This window comes from Artibeus jamaicensis, unplaced genomic scaffold (genome assembly GCF_021234435.1).
Source record: "Artibeus jamaicensis isolate MK-2021 breed Jamaican fruit bat unplaced genomic scaffold, CSHL_Jam_final contig_559, whole genome shotgun sequence".
Lineage (NCBI taxonomy): Eukaryota > Metazoa > Chordata > Mammalia > Chiroptera > Phyllostomidae > Artibeus > Artibeus jamaicensis.
In genome coordinates, this window is record NW_026521887.1 from 3,050,350 (window position 1) to 3,070,674 (window position 20,325).

Here is a 20,325-nt window from a genome sequence, read left to right on the forward strand (position 1 = left end):
AATTATAACATCAGTATTATCTTTAAGAAAGACTAAGCACCCAGAAAAAGATTTAAATTCTCAATCCTGTACCTCTGTTTTAGGATATAAATATTATCACCATAAATAGTACTTAATAAAGACTGTAGAAAAATGCTTCTAAAATTCATAGAATTTTAGTGGGCCATCAGAAAGAACTTATCTTTGTACTTTCACAAAAGGCTGAGGTAACTGAATCATCTTCATTGTAGAGTACTTGCACGTTTATTTTGGGGACATAAACTTGCAGCGAGTTTCTGTTTTGTTTTTGCATGTGATATGGATGACTTACAGAGTAGACTGCCTCATTTAGCTTTACATATGTTTCTTTTAAGTGTACTGGTATTAAAACATTTATTAAAGAAAAGGATATGAATATAAAAATGCTATCTGAGATGCGTAAACATGACATCAAAGTAGAGAAAATGTTCTCCAATATTTTTTGAGACAGTTTGGTCAATCTTTGAAAGTGAAAACATAAGTTACTGAAATGACTAAACAGTAGAGTGCTTAGTGTGTGCATGCTAAGAAAAATGCTGTTGCTTTAGTTTGAGCTCTTCAGTAAGTCTAATTGTAGTGAGGAACAATAAAATCAGTCTACGTATCTTAAAAGATAGAATTTTAAATAGGCATGAACTGTAGTGAGAACTGACTTTTTAGTAAACATGGTAACTTACTACACTAAAACATTCACTTCATTTACCTAAAGAATATAGGTTGGTTATGAGTTATTTTTTAACCTCTAAATATAGGTTAGCTCTAACTATTTCATGATTCTTACACTTGTTTTTTTTAATGTAAGTTTTTTGGGGGGTGGTAGATACAGATCCATTGTTCCTAAGCTGTGTATTCAGGTTTTTGGAAATGTTTATTTAAAATTGTTTTGCTATACAAGTGTTCTAAACATTGTATCTAAGAGTAGCCTGGACTGAAAATATTTAAAAATCAACTTATGTGTGCCTTTTAATTTTTTAAAAATTTCTTACTGCCACATATGGTGTGAAATCACAGTAAGTTGTTTAGTGACATAATTACAGTATCTGCTTGCTGTTGGAGACCCAAATCAGATATTGAAATTGTTCCTGTGCCAGGCTACAGGAAAGAGGATGTAATTGTTAATAAAATACACCCAGTCTTTTCTGTGCTGCAACAATGTGTAGTAATTTGTTTTCTTTATTTGTTTTCACTGCCTTTGTGTGCATATTATAAAAATTCAGATTCTCTCCCAGTCCATTAGTAGTTCAGATGTTCCCTAGTTATTAAATATGCCTTCCTTCACAATTTCGTTTTTAGGTTATTTTTAATGCATTATACATTCAACTGATGACTGTTTATTTTTATTGCCGTATAGTTATTGCCAATTAGATTGTGGAGTTTGCAGAATTTGATCAGTTGTATAACTAATCCTTTAAATTAGCTTGGTGTGAGGACTCTTTAAATGTTTGCAAAGAGGTGAAGGAGTTTGTATTGAAAGATTAAATGCTCAGTTTCCCTTATAAATATGTAGCAATTTAGGCCATTTCTGCTCTCAGTTAAAATACTGAGTCATTTACTTGTGCTAATATATGTACATAGCTTTTTTTGTGTGTGTATGACCACCAGAACCTTAAGAATTTTCAGTGGCTTTGTACTTTATAATTTTATGAAGTAAAATAAGCATAAAATCCTGGCTAATTGAATTCTATATCATTTCTAATGCATTTTATATTAATGATCCCCCATTTGTCACTTTAAATTTCTCCAAAGCTTTTTATTAACTAGAGCTGTTTTCAGTTCTTTACACCCAGAACCATTCGACCTTATTGTATTACTTGGCCATGAGAAATTTGGAAGACCAGGGTATCTTAATTATTGAGGCCTGTCACTCCAGTAGTTTTACATGCATTCAAATAAGTGTTATTAGTGAAAGGATCTGAAAAGACTACTGAAAGTAAAAGAAATGAAGGACTTCATTCTAGAAATATAGAATGGGTGTTGAAAGCCCAAGCAGTAGGTCCAACTCTTCATTTGTTAACTTGTCATTGTCTTGATTACTTTGTATTTTGTTTTTATGCTATTTTACTCTAATTCTTTAAAATTAAGTTGCCCATAATCTGGGAATTGCTAGTGGTGCAGTAACCTAGAAGGTTTAGGTTTTCACTATACATTTTGTAGCAAATTTGTCCTCACTGGTTTTCAGAGGATTAGAATGCATTGCCTGATGTAATATATTGTGTGTCTGGACTAGAGTAACTGATTTGCAGCTAGGAAGCACTGGAAGGAGATACAGATGACTCAGTATCTTAAAAAGCATGTACTTATGTGTCACTGAACTTCATTGGAAGTCTTTTGGAAAAAAAAAAGGCTATTTTCTGCATCCTCTGTTGGCTGATGAGAGGACGTTCAAACAGCATTTTTTATACGTATTTCTTTAGTCTTTTTGTGAAGCTAGTAAGTTAAAAAGTGCACATTCACCAACCCAGCAGTTTCACTATTACTCAAAGGTGTGTGTGTATTTAATAGTACCTCAGTGTATTTTCCAAGATTGGTATACTGTTGATGATTAAATTTGGCTTTATTAGTGTTAGAATAAAATGGTTTTGTCCTTCATATAAATTTGGATAATGAGTTTTCCTTCACTTTCCAGGTTTTCACTAGGGACTAAATAAATGACAAGTAACATAAGGAATATATAATTGCAGCTGGTTCTAAATGCTGTTGAATATCTTAACTGTAAAGTGGGTTAAAGTGGGAGCAGAAGTTGTTTTATTAGACCCATTTTAGAAGATCCGTTATCTAATGACTGCTGCCAGGAATGCCACTTATGTTTGAGCAGTATTTAACTTTTAGAGTATACAGTATGCCTATGTCAGTCCATAAAGTGGGAATGCTCTTTAGAGAATTTGAAGTATTACAATCCAGCTGATAGGGTCAAAACTACACAGCTAAGGTATTTGCACATGTATCTCCACCAAACTACCTAATCTCATTTGGAATGGTGACTGGAGTTTGGTGGTCTTATAAACCTGTTGGTTTGCAAATAAGGAAGTTTTACACCAGGAGCCCAAGATAATTGGAGCCATAACTATTCTTTCCACGTGTGCCGCTTTTGCATTAATAATGTAAAAGCAATTATTAGACTAGAGATTTAAATGACTACTGTAGTCGGAAATAATGGTATTTTGGTTTCATAAGGAATATGTTGTCTATAAGGTATGAATTGTCATTAAATTTCCCAAAGGGGAAAGTTTTTTTGTTTGATCAAGAGCTCAATGCAATAACAACGCTTCTGCCAAACTCATATGTAGATTTAAGACACTTCAATGTGTAATCTGAATTTTAGAAGCTGATATATAGGGTAGGAGTGGCTAAATTGTTTTCTACTTGTTCCAAAAGTCTTCCTAGTAAATTGAGCAAAATGTGACTGGCAGAAGGGTTCTAAAAATGTGACTTGCATGAAATAAACTGCATGCAATGCCAGGAACAAAATACAGTTTTAGTAGAGACTTGGCTACATGGAAAATTCATGGCTTGAGCAACATTTAATCATGTACAAAAATGTTCAGAAATTTTATTTTCAGTAATGTTACATTTAGATAGGGCTTTGGTTTTGTTTTTACAGAAGTTATGTTAAAGATGTCTCTTGAACTACATATTGGAATGGATAGGTTACCGTTCAAGGAGTATCTAGGAAACCTAAGTTCTGATGATCAGCACATGATCTGGAATTAAAGGATCAGCAGAAATATTAGTAAGGTTCATTTGCTCCCTGGTTTTATAAGCTGAAATTAAAATATTTGCCACCTAATTTGACATTTACTAAGTTTATAGTTATCAATTTTTATAATTGAAGTTCCCCAAATTTTTATTAATCTGACTTTTAGAAACTATTTCAGAACTCTAGAAATAGTTCCTATGCTAAAACTTATTTCTGATGGGTTATGTGCTGTTATAGGTTTTCAAAAGTAACCAATAATGTAAAGTGAAGTCGGAATACAAAAAAATATCAAACCGATGTGATTCTTTTGGGGCTGGCATGCTTAAAAATTCCACTTTTGTGTTTTGTACATGCTAATACAACATTTTGGAGAGTTTTTTTGGGGGGGTCATGGGGGGCAGTTGGCTTGGTATGATAATATGGTTTGAGGTAATGGTTTTAATTATTGAAATTACTCAACAGCAGTGGAACATTAGCAACCTGAAGTTGCTACTCCTGATGTTTTTCACATAGTCTCTACGGCTAATTATTACATATTTACTGAAAGTAAGTTGATGCATACTCACATACTAGAACTACACAGTAGAAATCTTGTGTAGGATTTTATTTTTTGATCAAATAAAAATGGGAAGCGATTTTTACAGGCGCATTTACATTTTTCCCCCAAGGTAAAATGCCAGGGATATGAAAATTAACCCGATTTACTAAAAATGGAAGTCATGGTTATTTTTAGACAATGCAAATTTCCTTTATTTCCTCTACTTGAAGGGAGGCTGTAGGAGCTGAGAGGAGAGGTCACAACTTGAACGTTACTGTGTTAAGTTTGATATTGAGATAACACTGTTTTAGTTCTTTAATAAAAGATCCCTAAGCGGGCTTTGTAATAAATTTTAAGTGAATTCCTTAAATGTTTTACACTTAATTAAAACTTTTTTTAACCCTTATGAAATTATGATTAATATTGCCTGCCCTTTCCAAATTTTTTGGTCCTCCGGCAATCTGCCGATGGCTTGGAATCGTTTACTGCCTTTGAGTCTTCGTAAAAAATTATTCCCTCAAGTTGGAGGCTTATTTAAAATTTGCAAGTGAGGAACATGAAGTTTTCTCTTATAAAGATTAGCTTGGAATAATGTAAATGTATTCACAACCTCGTGTATCCTAAACGGTTTTTATATCTTAAAACAACCCACAAGTTTTTACATAATGTACGTCAATTTGTTTCAAAAACTGTATACTTAATACACCATAAAATCTTCAAAAGTTAAAAACGAGTGAAAAAAAACTAGTATCTAAACGAGGAAATTTATCTTTAAAATTTAGTTTAGCGGATAATTTGGGTAAAGAAATCCAATTGCAGGAATACAGTCCGGTTCTTGGCGTCTGATTCATTAAATCCTGTGTTTTGTGTGTGTGTGTGTGTGTGTGTGTTTTTTTTTAAGCATGTTTTGGATATACGGCATACTTATTTTTTTCAAATTGAATTGTTCATTTGTACTGTCTTATTTCAGCTGTGCTCTGCTCCTGGTCACTTAAGAGTCTTCTTTGGACTTTTTCTGCGTGATTAGATTGGGGGAGGGGGAGACTATTTGGGTATGCGTGGGTAGACCATGTGCTCTCGCACGCAGAGATGTCAAGCTGGCCGCTAGTGGGCGCTGTGGGTCCGTGGAAGCAGTAGACAAGGTGGCGCTCAACCAAGTTCTTAGCAAAAGCACTTCACCAAGAACACAGAAGAAATCCTGGGCAGTATTTGATAGCGTCACCACTACACTCACCGTCACCTTGGGGAAGAATGAGTGTGTCTAGGCGGCTAATTAAGAATAAGGTCCCGCGGCAGTCTTGGGCGTGCTGGCGGCACTTGCAAGAACTTCGCACTAAGCAAGGCACGAAGGATGAGGGGGGCCCGGACGTCTACGCGCCCCAATACCTACTGCCCTGCCAGTGCCTCGTCCCCTGGAGCCTTTTTACATTACATCTCCCGGCTCCATTGCTTTAGGTTGGTACCCAGCTGATGTTTGGTATCGAAATAAGGTCTCAAACGCATCACTTAAGAGACCTAGTAGGGGTTAGCGAATGAATGCACGTGCGGGGTGTGAGTTTAACCATGCAGAGGGGACGTTTTATTCAAAGGAGGAAGACGCACCGGGAAATGCCTTTCACTCCGCAGGGAAAGTTTCACGCTCGACGTTGTCCCTCTTTCAAAGTTAGGACACTTTCCGGGCAATAAAGTCGGGTCCAGAGAGCGAGGACAAGTGGCATCGTGCTGTCCCCTTTCCCACTCGGCGGTCCCTCTCAGCATCCCTACCTCGCCACTCAGGGAACTAACGCCGCACAAACACCATTCTTCTTTGCTGACTCCTCTGCTCGACTCGCGCCGCCGCCTGAGGGCCAAGGGCGTGGCTCACCTGTCAGCCGGCGCCCCTCTCCGCGACGTCCAATGTCTGACGCGGGCAAATGACGGACGCTGCAGTTGTCCAACCAACGCGCGGTTGCCGTACGGAGGACCAATGGGCTGACCTGTGCGGGGCGGGGTTCCGCGTTTATAGTGCTCTGACAGCGGGCTGCTTGCGCTGACTCTCCTCTGCAGGGACAGCGGTGCCGTCTGGATTGAGTAGCCGCTCGCAGAGCAGGTCTTGGTGCCCCATCTGTGCACAAAGGCTCGCGTGCGTCCGGCGCCCCGTGGCTAGGACCGAGACACGCCGGCCTGCTCTGCAGGCTGGGAGCCGCGAGGAGTAAGGAGGCTCCCGCGCTCCCAGAGACATCCTTCAGCGCTCCGAGCTCCTGGACATGGAACCCTGTCGACTCGGCGCCTCTGCGCTCGGGCCGCTGCCCACCCCCCTGGATCTATAGTGCGGGACGGCCCCGCTCGGGACTCCGCGCTCGCCGGCCGTGCCTAGTCGTCTTTCCGCTTTTGTGTCCCGGCCGCGCGCCCTCTTTGCAGACCCGCGCCCGGCACCCTGGAGCCGCACCGGAGTGGGCGGTTCGAGCTGGGTCCGACGCGGCGACCTGGAGCCCCGAGCCCGCCGCGCTGCCGCGCCCCGCGTGTGCGCTCCCACCTCTCGCCCTGAGAGCATCAAGGAGAGCGCCTCTGGCTTCCGCGACCACTGGAGCTGCTCGGCGCGCCCCGGAGCTGCGTGCGGTCTTCCCCTTTTCTGTCTGGAGTATTGGGGCTTCCGGCCCGCGCCCGGTCCCTCCGCCGACCCGAGTGCACGGGGCTGGAAGTGGTTTGGCCATGGCTGCGAGGAGGGACTCCGTGTGGAAGTACTGCTGGGGAGTTTTGATGGTTTTATGCAGAAGTGCGATTTCCAGATCGATAGTTTTAGAGCCCATCTACTGGAATTCCTCGAACTCCAAGTAAGTGGTATCCGCAATCACCCTCACAACCCCGGGGTCTGCTGTGCCGCGCGGTTCGTACGGAAGGAAGGGTCGGGCCGTGGAACCTGAGAGCCTGTTTCTGGAACCTCGGTATTACCCGCGCCCTCCCTAGATCCCTGTCCCCGATCCACGCCCCATTACACTTGGTAGAGTCTTCTGGTTCGGCCTTCCAGCCGGAGCGCCAGCCCGAAGGAGCACCACCCCCTACCTTCCTTCCCCCTTGAGCTCACCGGCGCTAAAAAGCCCCAGGAGGCTCCTGTGTCACGTCCGCGTACGTATCTGGTGTCAATACCTGACCCTTATTTCTTCTGGAGAATGGGGAACAAGGCCACAAACAGGGCTGGCAGGCGCGTAGAGGCTGGCGGGCTCTGGAGAGAGGAGGGGATGCTGCGGTCCCTAAGAGCACGGTCCGGGTCCGGGTCCGGGAAGCGGGCAGGGACGGGGCTCAGGGCAGTGGGGCGTACCCCAGAGAAGGAAGCCTGTATCCTAGGGCCGTCTGTAGCACCCCGGAGCACGCGCGTCTCCGCGGTGTCGCGCCAGCCAAACAGTGCCCGGAGAGCTCGCCAGCTCCGCGGGAGAATTCCGGAGGCGAGCCCTCTGCTCTCCGCCCGGGAGTCCGGCTTTGGCCTTTTCTTGGAGAACACCTCTGCACGTCGGTCTCTTCCTTGGCTTTTAAACCAAGGGCCCCGAACTCTGTGCGGTCCGGGTAGCTGACTTGATTGTAAGGAAGCTTTCTGAGAAAGCTAAGGCCCTAGGTAAAGCCTTCAACCTTGGGGAAGCTGGACGAGAATGGGATCCTTAGATTCGGCTTGCTTTTATCAAAAAGTGCAGCCTTGGAGAAAGCCAGGCCTCGTGGAGATTAACTTTCAAGTGTGAGCAACCTAGTTACATTTAGAATTTAGGAAAGGCGATCCATCCTAAAATAACTCGTAATCAGTCATTTGTGCGCTCAATATTGCATATCATCTCGTTCTTGGGATATATTTTGAATCGCAGCCAAAAATATTTTACGGAATCATGAAATTTTAGCCTTGGAAAACTTGGTAAAACTATGGAGACGTTGGCTGGATCCTGGAGTAAGCATTTGAGATAAGGAGCAAAAGCAATGGCCTAATTGAGCAAGTTGGCCATGAATTTTAGGAGTAAAGAGATGGAGGATTGGTTTAGAAATTACATCTTAATTTTAAAAATTATATCCACTCCTCTAAAAGTGGTCAATTTCAAATTCACCAACAAACTAACCAAGAATTCCCCATTACGAGGGTCAGACACATCCCAGCTGTAAGTCGAATAATTTTATTCATGATACTAGATGGCACTTAACAACACTGTCCATATTTCAAAAATTACTTCATCAATCTCTTTTCATTTGGCCTGATCTAGTATAGGCGTCTTTATTTTATTTATTTATTTTGTTAGTGTAAGATACTTTATTTGCTGAAAAATTAGTGTTAGTAACATCTTTACATTGATACCGAATCGGTGATGCCAGAAAGCGCCGGGCTCGGACCTGCTCGCAGCAGCCGGTGACCGGGCTAGGCTGGCAGGGAGCCGGGCTTGGGGAGCCGGGATGAGGCCAGCCAGTGCTCCCTTTGTGCCTACAGAGGTCACTCTTCCATGCGCAATGCTTGCAGTGCCAGCCAGCCCCTCACCTCTTTCCCCAGGCTGCGTGCTCAGCTCCACTTAACAACTTTCTTTGACGTACTGTCTTTTGGAGTTTATTTTTTTCCCCATCAGGACTTAATGTTTTTATTTAAATCTAGTTTGAAGAAATCCCCATTCACCCCCTCCACCGTTCAGCTCTATGTATATTTTTGCTTTGTGAACCACTAGTTTTGTGTTTCTGGGAGGAGCGTTAGAAAATACATACTTTGGGGGAAAGGTAGAGCAATAATTATTTCAATGTTAAGTTTAGACATTAATATTTCTTTTCCTATGTGTAGGGGTGACTATTTACAGATTGTCCTAATGATTAGCATTAGTCTGTTTTCCCAGCTGTGGCCACAGATTTAGAGACCTGCTGGAGGCCTGCATTTTAGAGAAAGAAACCTGCCTCCTTGCACTGCTGATGTTGCTGTTGGCGTGATTGCTCCAGTCCTTAAGAGTAGAATTTTTTTTTTTATAGTTCTTGAGATAATGGCTTGCTTGGAGGATGGGGTAATTTGTTCCTGGAAAAGGTCTACTTACCAAAGTATGTAGCTGTGAATGCTAGCCTGAAAGATCAGAAAGATTTCTTCTTGGAGGAATGACTAAAAACCTCTGTTGTCAAGGGGTCACTTTATTTGGGGGAAATTACGTATATATTTCCAGGGAAAAGTTCATCAGTCATTGTGATGTGGCAGGAAGATAATCAAATGCATTGAAGTTTTAAATCAGTTCATATGAACTGAGGAACAATTCATTTGTAATGAAGCAACCATCAGTAATTAGAATTGTTTTATTCTGGGTTCAGCTTTTTTAGCAGGTGGTGGACATAGGGGGCATGCAACAGCTGTTTAGATAGAGCATCCAGAAAATCATTTGTAAATTCACTGTCTCCATAACCACTTTAATCACATTGTCCGCTGCTCCCATCCCTGAGAGTTTTTGCAGTAGTTGGGAGAAGTTCTATACACTGAAACAGTAGCTCTGTTAGTTTATTAACATGGCATCCGTAGGCTCTGATAGAGGTGGGTCAGTTGAAGCCATTTAGGTTAAGCTTTTTTTTAACCTCAGAGAGAATAGCAAACCTGGTTTTCATGCATTTCTAATGAACATTTCAGGAGAACAGTTTTTTTCCCAGAATGATGTTTTTGCCAAATAAAATAGTTATCTTAAAAAAAATATTGATTTCACTGTAGAGTGAGCAAGTTTGTATTGGTATGGTATTCTAGAATGAATTACACTAGTCAGTGTTGAAAATTTTAGTTGAGCATTCATTTCTTATGTCCATGGGTGCTATTTCCTATGCACTACATACTAGTAACTTAACAAAGCATTTTGCTTTTCCCATGTCATTCTTCCCCACATAATACTGAATTCCTGATATTGATTGACTTTATAGAAAAGAATGGCCGGATAATATCCAGATAACCTATAATACATGGGCTCCACCACAGTTGGGCTCAGAATAAATACGGACCTGTCAGAGACTGATAAAATAAACTACAATGGATAGTGCTGTTTAAACAGTCCGTTCAATACTATATATAAGCTAGCCTGCCTTCCATTGTGTCTGAAATTCTTATTTTTGTAGGTAAACAAATGCACATTCAGCACTGATTGAATAGCCCCTTGAACTATGCTCCACAGTTTGCGTTTGGGTTAATCTTGTCGGTTTTAATATATAGAGAAAAAAAGCACAAAGCACCAGGGGTGGAATTGTTAGTGCTTTCACATCCACATTCCTCACGTTTTGTCAGGATGATAAACTGTAGGTAATGGACTGTCGTTGTTCCCCAGGACAACTGAGCCAGAGAGAGCACAAAGATGGAGCTAAAGCAATATCTCACAATATGCTCGGTAGCCTTCATTCAGACCAGAAGAGAATTTATTTGGGAATCATTTGTCTAGGGACTGCACATTTTAACCTCAGCAATTATAGCTTCAAGCCTCAGAAACGGGAGCTGGAGGTTAAGATGATTTGTTAAGCCCTTGGTTCTAAATCTTTCACAAAGCTTAGCTGTTGACACTTGTCCAGCCGATGCAAAGAAATGCAAATTATTTCAACATTCTTAAATGTTTCTGACTCCTAGGCTAAAAAAAAGTATGAGGACAGGTGAATCAGGCATCATTTCCAGGTCAGTTTCTCTCTCCCTCTCTCTCTTTCACACACACACACACACATACACACACACACACACACACTACAGATGGGTATGGATTCCTCATACAGAGTCAGCTGAAATAATGTGTATGTTTGATTAATTATTATAAAACCTCTTATCTGCAAATTTACTGAGATAAGTCCTTTAATTGGTGTATCACCCCAATACCACAATAATTACCTTCAAATTGACATGGCAAAAGGAGCAACTAAATCTTTGCTATTTGGCCTTCCCCTGAAATGCTTCAGGTAGCTCCCAGGAGGTTGAGTATAAACATCTACCTTAGAGGAACATTTCCCCGTGTGTTCTCCTAATAGAAAACTGTTTGAGATCCCAGCATGACTGCCGTGAATCGTCATAGGAATGGGAGTGGAGGGAGAAGGAAATACTGTAGACCCTCATCAAGAAAAAATATATAAAAGGATATTCCTGTACAGTTTTATGAAAAACTTTATTTTTAAACTCTTGCATTGCAAATTAGACAAAAAGAAGTGCTCTTCTAAGAAGAATAATGATTAAAATGGTACTCCTGTCTGCCTAATCTCTGCCTTCATTTGACGCTGACATAAAGAGCCTGTTTTTCAGGTCACTTATCATACATCTACATAGATTTGCTTATGAGCTCACCCTTTGTGTAGAGGGGTAGAGCCTTAAATGGGAGTGTTCAACTGTTTAAAATATTTTGATTAAAATATGCAGAACCCATAGAACTATAAGCTTCTAGTTAGGAATTAGATCTTTCAAGGAAGAACTTCACACCCCCAACCACTTTTTTGGGGAGAAATTAGAATGAGGCTGGGAGAGGAATATAAGAAAAGCAAAGAAGGAAGGATAGCGAATGGGACAGTGTTCCGAACAGCTTGGAAAAATTCCTGTGGCTTCATTGTCTCTCTAAAGCCAAATAATACAAAGACATAAGCAATTCAGCCCATCTCCCATGATGGAAAATGTAAACCGTTGACATGGCTCCCCTGTTTAACTTGTTTAATTCTCATTTTAAATTCAGTACTATACTAGCCGTGTGAACTCTGAAGATTTCTTTAGTAATCCATTTTGTAGTTCCGAATCAAAAACAAAGTGAAAGGGTCTGACACAATTTGCTTTTATTTTTAGGCAAATCAACCTTGGTCATAGTTAATAAGGGGATTACAACTCAGACTAGGTCTTTACAGATGTAATGTAAATCAAGGGCAGAGTATAAAGAAACTGATCCCTTTTGATTGAAGTATGGTAAAAAGGCATAGAGAAACTAGCAGCAGTAATCTGATTGTATGGCAATAAAACCACCATTTTCTGTCTTTCAGATAAAAATAATGTGGTAAATCCATGCAGTTCATAAGATGTAAAGGCAGATAAAGGGTGAAGCCATGGCAACATATAGATTAGCTTGATGTTAGAAATGACACGTCCCTGAAAAGGGTGTAGAAGCGGAGGCCCTTGCTGCAGGCTGTTGGCTATTATGTGAGAACCACACAGACTTGGAAACTCGGATTAGAAAGTATGAAAGCCCTACTTGTGGCCTGGGATGGTTAAAGCAGGAAAGAAAAGCTGTTCAGTTCTTGCTCATTGGTGGCGGATAATACGGCAAAGGTAGATTTCATTGACTGCCTTTTTTAGAGATTGAGATTGGGGCTGATTAAAATTTCACATCACTGAGGTTGTTAAGACCTGCAAGATTTTTCTTTTTAACTCCTGGCCTAACAGCGGCAGCCATTCTGTAGGATTAACTGCACTTGGCGGTCTCTGCCTTAATCTATTTGGGCTTCAGGCAGGGACATGCTGGGAAGGAACAGAGACCAGAGGGGATAGGTAGGGCTGGACTTATCTGAAAAGAAAACAGAGACCTTTTGATTTCAGCCATCTCTCAGACCCTGAGCCATCTTGCACAGAGTGGGAGAAGAAAAGGTAAACGTTATTCTCCCTCTCTCTCAGCCAGAAAGCTCTTCTCTGAGTTTTTCCTTCCCACCCTGGAAAAAAATATACAATAAAATAAATAAAAGGAGGAATTTAGTTTTTATTCCAATCATTAGCAATCCAATATGCCCGAACCAATGGGCTTTCTCTAGGTGATATTTTACTCATAAATGTGAGTCTTAACCTTTGAGTTGAACGGGATAGGTGTGCCCTTCATGTAAACAAAATGCTTACAAAAGTGTTAGTGACGCCAAGTTTGGAGTTCAGTACAACAACCAGATCATCATGCTGTTGAATCTTACTGCCCCTTGGACTGAACAACCTTGTAAATAAGCTGTACTTTTGTTTTTGCCTTGCACACTTTCCATTTTACTCATTAAACAAAGTAAGCCATTGAAGCCATGATTGAATTACATGCAGAGTGACATCCGCAATTGGGTCGAACCAAAAAGGAAATATTTGCTTTATTGCCTCCTATTTGGCATTGAAGAAAAGTTTTAGCAGTTCTTTAGGAGAGCCTGAACTCTTAAGACATTGACAATACTGAAAGCTACAAACACCCAAGTGTTTTTTGTGATGGAGTGGCTGGCTCAAGGGGATTCAGTGCTGTTTTCTTCATAGAAACATGGCGACTAATTCTGTGAGCATCTGAAAATCTTCATTAGTCCTAAGTATTCTATTTCAGACCCATTTCATTGATTATTCCTAGTTCTGAGACAGCTGACTTGATCATCTGTTTTGGGCTGTAGATTTATTGCATTTATTGCCTGTTTTTCCGGTCTTTATTATGTGTCTGTCATAGATTAAAAATATTTTTTAAATGATTGCACATAGACCTGCCATACCTAGTGCCTACTTCTTGACCTTCCTTTCTAACTTAATTCAATAATCTATATCAAAAGATCCATTGCACTTGTCTAGATACATCAGACAGAAGGGACACCCCCTAATTTACAAGCTGGTCACATCCAAGCACCTTGCATTCTGCATTTGACAATGATTGCTAATAGCCCATTCAGCTAAAGTATTTGCTTGTTAACAGGGAACAGAGCATGATAAATGTCCAGCAAGCTTGCGGCCTCCTTCAGCTTTTCACTTGCAAACTGGTGCATATTTATGGCAGGCAGATGACAAAAGAAGAAGCTGGATTGCCCTGGCCTCTAGCTTTCTATTAGGAACAGGGTTAAAGTGATTAAAGATATAAGGCTGGAAGCCCTGCCACTTGCTTACTAACCATCATCCAACATTTAGGTTTGTTCTACCTGCTGTGAGCATATTTCAGAAGTGTTAAAGGTAAGGATGATTGAATCTAGCTAACCAGATTCAGATTTGATCACCTAATCCAGAATAGGTAATTAATTATGAAGTGTTTTCTGTGCTCACTGAATGCCAGGTATACCTATTTCTGTTGCTCCTGCATCAAATCAGCAGTGGCTGTTTATTTCCTTTTTCATGTATAAATTCAAACGTAATTCTAGCCCAAAGCATTTTGTGACAGGTGAGTGCATGCTTGCTGACTTCAAATAAAAAGCATAGTAGGAGAATGCTCCATTAAAGAAAAACAAGTTGTTATTTCTGCTCTTGGTAACTCTAAACAGAATATACAGAAAATGGGCTATGGTGAAGTATTAATAGTTTGCTGTTTTCTTTCTTTAAAGCATGGACAGATAAATGTTCTGACTATTCCCAGTAGCGGGCAGACATTCTGATGCTGGCAGTGAACCACTGGTGCTCTGCCTTGCTTTGAAAGCTTTGCAAGTACTATAGATTCTTCATAGTTTCTATACAAAATTGTTAAACACTCTAGTTCATTTTCTCCATTTAAGTTTGGTTTCATATAGTTTTGACTACAGTTCCTGGACCGTTTGTCCAATACTTGCTAGTTAAGTACCTATTGTACCTGAGGCATTACTATTTTTCATGTATGGATTATTCCTGTATCACCTAGAATAATTATGAATGCTACCCACATTTTTGAAACCAGTATGTCAGTGTGTTAGTGTTGGAGGAAAATGTCCTAGGCCTCGGTTTGCTTGGTAGAGGTGTGCATTGCGGGATGAGGGGGTGCAACTCCCAGCCTTCTGCCTACCCTACTGTAGCTCCCCAGTCTACACTCCCTGCAGGATACCTTACCCCCCTGTACATATCAGAATCTCTGACCTAGAGAACCAGAGTGCCTGAAATGTCTTCTTCCATCTTCTCTTCGGCCTCTCATGTTCCAGCCTAGAAACCCAGTGAGGCCCACTGTGGTTCTACCACCAGATGTAATGCTTCTGAATCCAGCCAGAAAACATTTGCCTGAACAAGAACTGCCCAATAAGTGAGTGGAGCTGGGCCAGTTATGTTCATGTGTAGCTCAGAATATATCAACCTGCAGAAAATATTAAAAAATGACAGTTTTCTTTTAACTACAAGAACTATATTTGGGGTACACTTTGGATTAAAAAGAAGCATTCATCAGTCCCAAATCCCCCTGTACCTATAGAAAAATGAATCCTTTATTATAGTGGACAATCTATAAAGTTCACAGTTTCCCCTAAGATGGGTGCCCTCTCTTTATGATGTGGTAGAGCAAACATAATTTCTTCAAATGTTTTCTCTGTAATCCCACAGCACTTTGGTTAAATACCTAGGGCATAGGAAGATCATTATACATTGCAGTCATGATTCGTATTCAAGTCTGAATCTTCTTCACTACCACCCTCCCTGTTCCTAAAGGCAGGGACAAGAATTGTTTTATTTCATCATTATCTAGTAGCTAGCATTGACATGCAGTACTAGTTGAATGAACAGACACAACCCAAACATATGTTTATGGTTGCCTACCCTATGTTAACGTATCACCTGCTACTGGCACTCTACTTTTAGAGACCAGCTTGTTAAAACAGGACTGTGCCCTCCACCTCCCTCCCCCCCCCCCAGATTTCTGGGTTCCTGAGGTCTAGGTGGGACTCGAAATTTACATTTCTAACTAGTTCTCAGTTAGTTGAGAACCATTGCCATAGATCAGCTTTTTTTGAAAACTACTCAGCATTAGGTCATCATTCTCTTAAAGGCTGTTTTGGGGATCTCTGAAGAAATCTGGTCCTGCTTCACTGCTCTGTCTCCCATTCTTGCCCCTTTGGAGACCATAGGGATCGTTGATGGTGGATAATTCGTTGATCTATTCAACAAGCATTTATGAACTGTGAGGTCTTATGACTAGGCTCTGAGAATACAAAGAACAGTCTCTACCCTCAAGACATTTAAATCCTAAGAGGAGTAGAGGGAATCGTGGTAGAAGCAAAATCAGTTTGTGCTGTGGTGCATGGGAACTGTGTGCACTTAGAACATGGAGGAACAGAATGGTGTTCATCCTGGAGGGGTGTCTAGAAAAGCAGCCCAAAGAGACAGCAGGCATTTGTAAGCAAAGTCACGGTAGGTGTCTGAAATAAGCAACTCAAAGTAATAACATTTTAACTGAGGGCGCTGTGTGTCTAGAAAGTGTACATCTGCAAACATCTACATTATTTTATCTGAGCGTAGCTCAAAGACAGAACTCACAAATGAAAACAAATTGGTGCTGTGGTATAGCAAACCCACTAGTGATTTTTCAGCTACCTTATTAATATGAGAATTAGCAGTACCTTATTTGAAAAGCCCTATGTTGATCATGGAAAGGTCAGGCGATTCAATTAAGCAGACAGCTGGGCAAGTGCTATTTCAGTTTAGTTGAGAGTACATGCTTTGGAATCTGGCTGTGTGAGCCAGGACCAGTTCAGTTATTTTTTTTTAGCTGTGTAACTTTGGGAGCATTTATCCTCTATGTCTCAGTTGTCGTGTCTCTAAAATGGGGACAATAATATAATAGTACTGAATAAAAGAGTGATAGAATTGTGGTAAAGATTTAGAGAGTTTATTTAGTTCTGTGCTTGGCACAATGGGTCAATTAATGTCAGCTATTGTTAATTAAAATTAATTGAATATTTATTGTGTGCCTAGCTCTGGTTCAATTTGCCTTTGACGTACAAGTGCAAAATAAAGTAAAATGATAATAAAAATTATAACATGGCACTTTCGCCTTTTAAAGTCTCTGATGTTACATTGTAGTTATTTAGTGAGACTTTTCTACTATACGAGGCACCTTTTTATTTCCCTTCTACCACCAAAGCAGATATTCTTTTTTGTGCTTTCTACCCCTAAAGTAATGACATTTTAAATTCTGAACCTGCTCTTACAACTTCTCCACCATGGATGGAGGACGGCCTGGGCAGAATTCACTCGTGTGTTCTACTCAGGTGTAGTAACAGATTGGGTTGTTGAATGAAAACATAAATATAACTCGTAGGCATGGGCAGTGTAGCATTTTTGCATTAATATTAAATGATATTTCTTATTTAAAAACCTACTTAAATGGTGGACATGGTATATTTTATTCAACAAAATTGTATATAGCACTTACTATGTGCCAGCTGCTATTCTAACTGCTTGACAGATACTGATGCATTCAACCTTCAGAGTAACCATCTGAGGGTGGTATTTTATGATCTCTATAATACCAATGGGGAAACTGAGGCACATATTGGTTAATTATCTTGCCCAAAGCCCTCTAGCTAGTAAGTGGTACAGTCTAGATTTGAACCTGATTACTCTGGTTCCAGAATCCCTCCTGATTTCTTGCCTCTCTTATGCTGTTGCATGGAATAAGCAGAATTTGTGTGCTAAATTAAGCATGTGTTTGCTCCAAGCAGCACATACAAGGTGGATAACGAGAAAGTTTGGAGTATGATTCTTTCCTTGTCTTACAGTTTTTCCTCTGATGGGCATGCCATTCTAAATGGATCCTTTAAATTTTTGCTGTAACAAGGTTGTACCCAGTGGAGACTAGATAGTTATAAAAGTGTATCATATTGCCCTCACTGGTGTGGCTCTGTGGATCGAGCACCAGCCTACAAACCAAAGGGTCACTGGTTCAATTTCCAGTCAGGGCACATACCTGTGTTTCAGACCAGGTCCCCAAGAGGGGGTGTGTAAGAAGCAACTACACATTGATTTTTCTCTCCCTCTCTCCCTTCCTCTCGCTCTAAAAATAAATAAAATAAAATCTTTAAAAATAAGTATACAATATTATGGTACTTACTGGATATTATTCCTCTGGTTATTAACATCTTCATTTTTTAAATTTAAATATTTGATTGTTTCTTTGCTGGGAGAAAAAGTCAGATTTTTGAGGAGAGTTGCATTTGGTTAGTTGCGGAGCGTGTGTCAAGCTAAGGAGATAGTATGACATCTTTTTTAGAGTCTAGTCACAATTAAATGCCATTTTATTTTGGATTTGGGAGCTGTGCCAGCTTCCAGCTTGTCAGAGCTGAGAAGACTCAAATCAAGTCCAGGCCTATTTCTACAGCAAACTGGGATTCTGGCTGCTTGCCTGTGGATTCATTCAGTATAGCCCATCTGGCTTTTGATGTTCTGCAAGTTTGGAGCAGTTTATTTCGGGAAACCAAGCGACAAATATTGGTGGGCCTGGGGTTCTCTTGACTCCCAGTGATCCTCCCTGGATGGCATTTCCCCGAGACTCATCATCTGCTTATACCTGTAGACCAAGCAACCAGCTGGAGGTCTCAAACAACCAGATCTTTATTCCTTTTAACGGGCTGCAGGGTATCCTCTTACCTCCTCCTGTCCAGTTTCCTTCATTTTAGTTCGGTGCAGCTTGTTTGAATAACTTAAGAGTATTTAACTTATGGGGTGTTTTTGGGTTTTTTTTTGGTCAAGGTAATTCCAGGCTGCTTATGATGACTGAACAGGAAATATGTTGTCCACAAAGTTACAGTGTCACACCATTCACAGTTTCGGGGTGATCTGTATGGAAGTCAGTAACCCAATGGGCTTTATTATTCTTTTCACACATTATCAGTGCAGACCTGGCTGTTGTGCAGTCTGCTTTGTTTCTCTTCCCTCTACTCCCTGGGGTGTCGCCAGCTATGAAAGGTACAAGAAATGTTCCCTGTCATGTGCCCACCACAGACCTAGCCCTGACCCTGCTCTGGAGCCTGGGAAGGAGGAAGCATCCAGGAGTCAGCCATTAGGTGGCTGTAAAGTGATTACACACAGCCCTATAAATTGTGTGGCTAGACTTGTTATGCTTGGCTGGCAAGAAAAATCTTGTCTTACACCGAGAGAGAGCTGGAAGAATTTGTCTCCTCTTAAACCTTACTTATTAAAGTATTTATTCTTTCTTTACATAGACACCTATTGACCACTCGTTCTATGCAACATACTGGGAGGATAGGGGCCCGTGGCCCAGGGTAAACGTGACAGGCTCAGTCCCAGAGTCACACACACTTCAGCTCGAACAGCAAGCACTGGACCCCCCTTGGTGTACGTGCACACCCTTTCTCTCAGAGCTGTTTGTGCCACCAGAGTTTTATGCAGCCATTAAACATGGGTGAATTGTTTTTCTGAAAGAGCCAAATTGCAAAAAAACATGTTTTAAATGTGATGACAGGAATGAAAGGGATGAGAGGGGTCATAGAAAAGATACAATCGAATTCCAGGTTCTGACATTGCTGTGTGCTAAGAGCTCAATTCCATTTCTTTGCATTGTTAAAATTCCAGCCTATTGCCTGTATGATTTACACGTGCCTTTCATCTCTGTGATTTTTTTCCCACTCAGGTAGATGATCAAATAGATCTCCATACTTATATCTAAAACAACGGAGAACCCTCTGGAAATGCACTTTAAATTTCTTTCTATATGAAAGCCATTTTTCTTTCTGTAGCCTCACCTGTAAATAATGAGAGTTCCACCTTCCTTTATAGACTCTTGCTAAAAGCACGGTTTGGAACAAGACCATACAGGTGCAAATAAATTACAGTTGGGAAAGAAGCTTGCACTGAGGGTTGTGAAATACTTGTTTCGATAATGGAGCCAGCGTGGTCAAGCCAGCACGACAAAGGTTGGCCTTAGTGATTCACTCTCTTGTTCACTTTCCCACTGTACAGCATAGCATCCCAGACTTACTGCTCAAGTCCCTCAGTTTCATTTTACCTAACTACAAAATTCATGGCATGACTTTCTTTTTTTGTGTGAAAGTTTTAGGGTAAGGGTCATTTTAGGTTAACTGGTCTCCATGAATCTGTGAAAAGAAAACAACGATATTTGTGTATCACACACTTAAAGTTTGACTTACGAAGACATCTTTTCAACCTCAGTTCACTATAGGCTATTCTTCTGTGAAATGCATATTTTTATTCCAGTGAAAATCATTGTATAGATAAAAATTAATTGAATTCTTATGTTATATTCATGAAAGAAAATTTGAGTTGAAAATATTACCTTTGAGCATTTAAAAATAAAGTCTGCTTCAGCCACTGGTGCTTTGAGCATTGTATCACAAATAAAAGACAAGATTAACATCAAAAGAACTCCATTTTCATTCATTTGTGCAGCATTGCAGGCTGCGAAATCTAATATTACTTAGATTTGTGTGGTGATTGTGGAATGACAGAGGGAAATGGGTTAAGTTTAAATAA

General features: G+C 40.6%; 1 protein-coding gene across 1 annotated transcript in view; it reads left to right on the plus strand.

Annotated features, from left to right (window-relative positions):
- The first annotated feature begins 6,323 nt into the window (after positions 1-6,323).
- The window catches only part of EFNB2 (ephrin B2), a 49,045-nt gene continuing 35,043 nt past the window's right edge, over positions 6,324-20,325 (plus strand). Inside the window, exon 1 of the mRNA XM_037142627.2 lies at positions 6,324-7,066. Within this exon, the coding sequence (XP_036998522.1) occupies positions 6,945-7,066 (122 nt within the window). The 5' untranslated portion in view covers positions 6,324-6,944. The remainder of the gene's footprint in view (positions 7,067-20,325) is intronic.